This window comes from Andrographis paniculata, unplaced genomic scaffold, assembly GCF_009805555.1.
Source record: "Andrographis paniculata isolate CXL003 unplaced genomic scaffold, ASM980555v1 Contig65END, whole genome shotgun sequence".
Lineage (NCBI taxonomy): Eukaryota > Viridiplantae > Streptophyta > Magnoliopsida > Lamiales > Acanthaceae > Andrographis > Andrographis paniculata.
Window position 1 is genome coordinate 3,533,976 of NW_026137601.1, and position 8,229 is coordinate 3,542,204.

Below are 8,229 nucleotides of genomic sequence, written 5' to 3' on the forward strand. Positions count from 1 at the left end.
TCAAAAAGTAAGGACAAAAATATTATTATACGATTTTTACCTACCTACTATAATTAAAATATTATTATTTTTTATACCTCGCACCAAAAATAAATGTATACTTTTTACTTTTACGAAAACAAATGCAAACACAAAATTATGGAGACAAAATACACAAACTCGCGTTAAAGCATGATGACAACACTTGTTTTTTTTCACTAAATTAATATTTACATCATATGGTATACGTTGATCTAGCTAGATCAGCATCAGGGGCGGATCCACCTTTTGTGGAACGGTGCCACGTACCACCAGTGATTTTATTCATAAAAAAAAAAAAAAAAAAAAAAAAAAAAAATTATGATTTAATAAATATGTTACCACTAAAAAATTTGTATTATTTAAAAATTATTAGGTGAATTATTTAAAATTTAAAATATCAAACACCCAAATTATTAAAATTCAATCCAATTAAAATAATTAATTTATATTCTAAAACATAAATATACAAAATAATATTATATTATTATTATTTTTTAATAAATCGAGTCTTATAATTTATTTTATTTTTAAATTTATATATTTTACAACCAGTAAAATTTTTTCTAAATAATCACAATAATCAATACATTACTAAATGTCATTACTAAATGTGGTGATGTGTTAACTAAATAATATTTTCAGTATAGTAACCAGTCCAATATATCATAGTTTTATACATGAAACTTTTGAAAGGGTACTTTTGTGATATAATTACCGGCGTAATAATTATTTTGTTATGAATATTAATTTAATATAAATTAAAATATATCAAATTATAGTGACATTTAATAAAAATATTGTATGTAACAGATGCCCGTGTCATCAAATTTCAGAAGAGTATAATTTAGTTTAGCCGAAGAGTATAATTGAGACAAATTGATTGTTTGGCACATTCGAAAATCGGTTAATTAATTAATCGATGAAATTTAATTTTAAATTAAATTTATAATTTTCAAAATCGATTATTCGGTGAGTTGAAATGCATGTAGTAGTACGTTAGTTATTAATAGTGTAGTCAGGCATATAAATGCCGGTAAGCCACATGTCTGCATACCACCCGTCCGATCCAAAAATTATAGTTACATGCACGTATAATAAATTATTATTTGAAATTTCAAAATTCAAATAATATATTTTTTGGAAGATTATTATATCGCAAGAATATCAAATAATTATCGAAAAATAAATTTCGATATCAAAATAATTTATCGAAATAAATTCGATAATTTTATCAAAATAAATTTAATAATCACAACAATTTTATCGAAATAAATTCGACAATCAATTATCAAATAAATTTGATAATCACAATTATTTTATCGAAATAAATTCGATAATCATCACAATAAATTATTGAAATAAATTCGATAATCAGGTCGAGTTGAGGTAGAACCTCTTTCCGTAAAAACGAATAGACCCCGGTAGTGCCTCCGGTTCTTGGCGTAACGTTCCCAAAAATATATAAAACGACGTTCATCTCCAAAATAGGTGTCACCCTAATATTTCGGAGCTCCGGCGAACTAAAATAAGGGGACTTAAACTATGTCAGGAAGCTAGGCAAGTATAGATTCCAGAGCTTGCCGGAAAACTCACCGGATTATAGAGGAAGAGAAGTCTTCTCCTCTTGGTGTGGTTTTTTCAATGGGGTGGTGGAGAGGACCTTTTATAGGCACCTCCATCAAGCGAGGCAATTAACGCCCGAGTCGAAACTGCTGTAATCGACGATAATTAAATTATGGTAACGTCCGGCTATAAACACCATACTTAATTCCGGTCATAAACATCAATTTAATTCCGGTCATAAACATCAAATTTAATTCCGGTCTTAAATATATTATTTGAATTTTAAATTTCAAATAATTATTTATCATATATGGATGTAATTATCTGGTCCGGACAGGTAGCACGCCCGCTTGCGGCTTACCGGCATTTATATACCTAACCACACTATCAATAATCACCATACAACACACATGCATTTTAACTCAGCGAATAGTCGGTTCCGAAAATTATGAATTTAATTTAAATAAATTTCATCGATTAAATAATTAACCGATTTTTCAACAATATTTATGATCGGAATTAAATTTGGTGTTTATAACCAAAATTAAACTGGTGTTTATGACCGAAATTGAATTTGAAATTTATGACCGAACGTTACCGGAATTAAGAGCCAACGGTTTCAACTCGGGAAATTTATTTCCCAATGGATGGAGTGCCTATAAAGGTCCTCTTCACCACTTCATTGTAGATACCAAACCAAGAGAACTTTTTTCTCTCCTTCTCTAAGTTTCCGGCAAATTTTCGGTCAATATTTCGGTAATTTACACTTATATTAAGCTTCCCGATATAGCTCTAGTCCCTTCATTTTAGTTCGTCGGAGCTCCGAAATATTAGGGTGCTACCTAATTAATTTGGAGACGAATGTCGTTTTATCTTTGGAAATGTTACGCTACGAACCGGAAGCACTATCGGAAAGTATTCGTGTTTACGGAGAGTAATTTTACCTCGATTCAATGTGATTATTGAATTTATTTCGCATTCGTTGAAATTCATACAACGAGTGAAATTTTGCTTACTTTACTTATTATTGAACAAACGGTCGCACATTGGATTGGATGATAGGGACCGTACAATCCTAATATTTAGTGCATGGTATGGTAAAGGGAGTTTGATTGAAGGCCTTTTATTAATTAATTATATCAACATCAATCATAAACCGCTATGGTTCCGTCTTATATAGTACAAACAAACAAGAAACATATATATATATATATATCATCAGTAAACTCCTTTTTCTTTTCATATTATATAATAATAATTATTATTATTATTATTATTAATGTATCTTCTAATTAATGTTGTGTCTGTGTCCCGGTGGTGGCCACGTGGCGAGGGTTGATCTCAGAGTAAAGAGTAATGGTGGATGGTGCGATGATAGTCCTGATCTCTCTTCTTCTTCTTGTTATTATTGTTATTACAGCCGCCGATGCTTTCAGATTCATTATTAGTAGTAGTAGCAGCAGCAGTATTATCTTCCCAGATTCTAGAAGGATTCCGCGTCAGCTCCAGCAAAGATTCCTTAACATGGTCCGCTTGAACCATATCGTCATTCTTTCTCTCAACTTTGAAGATGGTGGAAACCAGACATGTATGCCTTGTGGCATTGACATTCGTTACTTCCAATCCCAAAGAGTTGAGGGCTTCCATCAGCCTCACAAACCCCCCACTTTTGTGCTCGCAGAAGACCTTCACGAAGAACTCGTTCCCCTCCAGCTGGAACACTTCCACTTGCGGCTGAAAATAGTAAAAATTTTGAATTTAAATAGTTATAATGTAATATAAATAGGTGTTAGATGTGATATTTTGAATGTAAAAAATAAAAAATAGGGGTCATGCCATTAATGGATGAATGAATGAATGAAATTGAATGAGTGAGTTTTTGTGGAGGTTTGAATTTTGAATTGGGATTTGAATAGCAAAAATTTTGAATTTGAATAGTTGTATAATGTGATATAAATAGGTACAGACGTGACGTGGTGTTTTGAACGTAAAATTAATAGGTATTTGATTCGATGTTTTTCGGGAAAAAAAAATTAATGAATAGTATAAATCTTACAAAATCCTCGAAACAAACACACCCGAAATTGAATGAATGAATGTTCTGACCTCCATTTGTTGTTGCTGCACTTTGTCGCTGGAGCCATCCAGCTGTTGCTGCTTAGAAATGTTAGCATTGGCCGAGGACGACGAAGCTTTGAGGTTGTTGTTGTGGTTGAGGTTGAGTCGATTGTTATGTTGGCGCTTAAGAAGAAGAGTGCATGCATTTTCAGCCTTGTCGTCGTCTTGCCTTAATGTCTCATTGTCGTTCGGGTTCTGATTCTGATTATGATCCTGATCCTGATCGGACTGCTCGTCCTCTTCCAGCTCCGTTTGCAAGTCGTTAACTTGCTTCAGCAGCTCCTTCACGTAGTCGATCGCGTCTCCCAGAATCGACGCTCTATCCAGCTTTGCATGAACACAACACAACCATCACTCAGCATCGTCGATGCGAGTATTATATATAATAATAAGACTAAATTGCACGAAACCGATTTCATGAAATTGCGTCAAATCCTCTATATTTTTTAAATTGCGTCTCGTAGTTTCATAAACTAGGCGTGTAACCCCTCGGCGGTCATGGTATTTGACCTAGATGCGCCCAAATTACGAATAAATTTTAGAATTTTAAATTTCTAAACCCTTAAAATTACAAATATATTATTTTTTTATATTTAGTCTAAAAAAAATAATAAATATAAAAAATAGTAAATATATCTGTAATTTTAAGGGTTTAGAAATTGATATTCTAAATTTTATTGGTAGTTTGGACCGTCTAGGAATTAAACGTAGAATTTATGAAACCAGACCCACGGTAGATTTGGTCACAATTTGGTGAAACTTAGCCTAATGATAATAATAATAATAATAGGTTAGCACATTGCCTCGATCTGATCTAACCTTGGAGATTTTGGGAACAAGAGCTCTAAGGGAGTAAAGCCTGTCGTTGAGTTTCTTTCTCCTCTTCCTCTCGGCCACCAGGTTCTTCGACTGAGGCCCTTTCCCCGTCCTCCTTCGATACTTGGCGTCCTCCTCATCGTCGTTAGGATCGGACTCATCCGACCGGTTGTTCTCGCACAAGAACGAATCCTCATTGTTCATCTGCTCTTCCACCGCATTCAGCCTCGACATCATACTACTTCCCCGACCTGTCTCCACCTCCATCGACGGTGTGAAAATATTGTTCGAGTCATACCCCATGGCGCCTTCCAAAAACATGTCGCCGCCATTGTTGCTATTGTTGTTGTTCATGCTGGCGTCCAACGTGTTGCTCAACTGCTGCTGCTGCAGGGGCGACGCGCAGAGATGGATCCGGTCGACAGAGATTTCTTGAGGCAGATCGTGAAGGAGATTGTCTTTTGACGATGAATCCGCGAACATCTGCTGCTGGAAGGAGTCGTCGGAGTTGCTCATACTTTGCTGATCCATGAAAATGTTGCACTGTGCCTTGATGAACTCTACAACTTGTTGATCCTCACCCACCTGAAAAATTCATTCGCACAATATCTAATCTAATCTAATTTAATCTAATCTTCGTCGTCAAAAACAACAAAACCGAACGGCGTACCTGTTTGGCGACAAACAATTCAAGCAGCCCAAGAGACAGAGACAACGGGATCAAGACTCGAGTCCCGACAGTTTCCTACAACAAACAAACAAAAATCAGCTTCATTGCACGAAAACAACAAGGCTACATTATCTACAATCTATCTTCGATGAACACATACTTTGGATAGACATAACTCGGAGTTGTGAGAATAGTTGAGCCACGAAATTTGGTTCGACAGCAGAGGCTGTGCGTAAAGTCTACATAAAACAGAGCCACCATTATGTTCGACATCAAAAACTCAAAATCGAAACTCGTGTACTAATACCCGGAATCGAGTAGCGAAACCGTCGACGGAAGCTGGTCCAATAAATCGCACGACGCCATTCTCGCGTGTGGGAACATTACATCGCGGCAAGGATGGCGCGAAGAAGAAGAAGATGGGAAGCCAATAAGCTCGTCGCCAACACCATCGCTTCCCGCGCAACAGCACTCTATCCATTCAATACACCTGTATATGTAAATGTATATGAATAGAAAAAAAATAATAATAATGAATGCCGAAAACTGACAGTTTCAAACCGGAAAAAGAATCTCCGTAGAACCTGTGGCCGTTGCCGAGCTTCCACAAGACAATGTAGTCCCAGCCCTTGAGCCCGACGAGAGGTCGAAGCCTCTCGACTAGGCTTGGCACGAGCATTTTCTTTTCTTTCTCTTTTCGTTTTCTTCCAAGTCGAAAATTCGACGACGAAATTCGAATAATAAGGACTCAAGAATCATTTCGAAAGTTTTGTGTGGGTGTGTTATGTATTGTTGTTAACTGTGGAGGAGAAATTTGGTAGGTGAACAATAAAGCATGCATGAAAATGGAAATGGAAATGAAAACTGCTGGTGAAATCATACTTATTGGACATTAATGATCTGATCAAGACATAAATCGGAGCTGCTTTTTTTTATTTTTTATTTTTTATTTTTTATTTTTCTGAAGAAATAAAACAAAGTTTTTGTAAAAGAAAATAAAAATAAAATAAAATAAATGAAAAAAAAAGAAGATAGTTAAGGGTTGGGGGGATATGGTGGTGGTTTGTAATTAGTTGAACGGTGCGTTAGGATGTGTCCTGCAATTACGTAAGTGCATTATGTGTGAGGGGAATAACACATAAGAATCTTTGGGCCGTGTTTGTTTGTGTTTCTCAGCGTTTTGGAGTTTTTTTTGTAGGATAAACGTTTTGTTTGCTTTGCATTTTTCTCATACTTTTACTATTCAATTTTCTAAAAATATACATTATTTTCTCGTGAGACATTATGATAAGACCCGTGAAGTCATGAGTTCAATTCCGACGTTTTCATTTTTTATCTGTCACACATGGTTCGCTTAATATGATTTGTTTTGTCGGACTTAGTTTGCAGAATATTAGGTTCGGTCGGAAATTTAGTTAGCGCCTGCTAATCCATATGTTAAAAAAAAAAAATCACACAAAAAGTAAACAAACACTAATGGTTTGAAAATAATAAAAATTGAATAACAAATGAATATTAATGCAATATAGATATTGAATATAATATTTTGAATAAAAAATAAGTTTTTGATATTATATTTTTAATGAAATACAAGTATATTACTATATCTTTTTTAAAAAGAAACCGATAATTAAGACTCATATTTCTTTGAAAATTTTATCGGTCTTATATAAAAGTATACTTTTTCCGTCCATTTAATAAGTTTACATATTTTTATTTAAAAATTAAACCCTAAACAAAAAAATTAAAAATAAAATAAAATTATTAAAATAAAAAAAATTAATAAAAACAAAAATACTTATTATGTTCATTCTCAATCAATTCTCATTCTTGATCCTCTTGCTCTTTTAGGGTTTTCTCTCAGTTCTTTATTTTCGTCATTCTCTTTGAATTTTGCTTCCGCCGTCGCTGTCAACCAACGGTAATCGATCGTTCGAAGAATTTATTGAGGGCTCCTCCTCTGGCTTTGCCCGTTGTGGCCATTCGGAAATCGTTTGAGAAGCCCTATTCCGATTTTTCCCTCTTCGACTTCGAATTTTACAAATCCATGGTACCGGAGATGTGCGGGACCTTCGACATTGGTCTTGCGACCTTCGAGGTGGGGGGCCTTCAACCATCGGTTGAGAAGCCTTGCTTGTATACAGGCTCAAGATTTTCGACCTTTGAGATGCTGAAATCGCCCCACATGTACTCCAGCTGGGTTGTGCCAAACTCCGAGGACGTGTCCCTCTGTCCGTCGCCGGTTGTCATTCAAAAGAAAATGGCGAAGAAACCCTTATTGCCAGAATCGATGCTCGCAGCCGCCGTGAGGTGTTCCTTCAGTTCTTGAGGATTTACTGTCCTCTTGCGACCACCTTACCCGATTACTCTGAGGATATTTACTATGATTTTTTGTTATGAGTAATTGAAGTTGAGAATTTCAATTTTATTGGCTAAAATGATGAAGGTTTGTGTTGATTATGTGCAATATAGATTGTTGGTTGTGTGCAGTGCATATTGTTCATGGATGGCTTACTCTATGAGTAAAGACACCATGTATGCACAAAATTTTATGCATAAACAGCCCCCACTCGATGACAATTTTCTTCTAAAAGTGTACTGATTGTGCATAGTTGCAACATGTGTTTATTGTATAAGTAATGCAACCACATGTCCATTGAAATTTGTACACCCCGGCCCTTACTCAATAATGATTAATCTATGAGAGTACCCTATAAACGTCAATTAATTTCTGAGAGTGAGTTCACGACACTCTGTGATGATAAATTGTTAAAGTGACATACAAAAAGTGTTGCATATGCATATTATCCCATCAAACCGTAGTTACATTCAGCCATACAAAAATTTGTTGGATGTATAAATCAATTTACTTATCCTACAAAATAGATTATTAGTTATTGTTTAAACAACATCTATAAATGGAGGTGTATTATAGCAATAACCATAATTTGTCCCATCATCAAAAGCATATATTACTACACTTACTTACACACTTATCTTTTCTAAAACTCCTCTAGAGAAGTCATAAAAGTCTTTCAGAC

General features: G+C 34.9%; 1 protein-coding gene across 1 annotated transcript; it reads right to left on the reverse strand.

Moving 5' to 3' along the window:
• Window positions 1-2,773: 2,773 nt before the first annotated feature.
• On the reverse strand, window positions 2,774-6,014 carry LOC127262452 (transcription factor ABORTED MICROSPORES). The gene is made up of 7 exons (XM_051291141.1): window positions 5,773-6,014; window positions 5,496-5,678; window positions 5,349-5,427; window positions 5,189-5,263; window positions 4,522-5,103; window positions 3,691-4,029; window positions 2,774-3,318 (listed from the first exon to the last, which is right to left on the reverse strand). The coding sequence occupies exons 1-7, from the start codon at window positions 5,865-5,867 to the stop codon at window positions 2,926-2,928; spliced, it is 1,746 nt and encodes a 581-aa protein (XP_051147098.1). The 5' UTR covers window positions 5,868-6,014; the 3' UTR covers window positions 2,774-2,925.
• Window positions 6,015-8,229: the final 2,215 nt, after the last annotated feature.

What these genes read in the sequence shown, in the direction of transcription:
- LOC127262452 (XM_051291141.1), bottom strand. Translation starts at nt 5,867, where the DNA reads ATGCTCGTGCCAAGCCTAGTCGAGAGGCTTCGACCTCTCGTCGGGCTC. An exon ending in AAGCTCGGCAACGGCCACAG is followed by an intron (nt 5,679 to 5,772) that starts GTTCTACGGAGA and finishes TTACATATACAG; the next exon opens with GTGTATTGAATGGATAGAGT. An exon ending in TTGTTCCCAAAATCTCCAAG is followed by an intron (nt 4,030 to 4,521) that starts GTTAGATCAGAT and finishes GTTCATGCAAAG; the next exon opens with CTGGATAGAGCGTCGATTCT.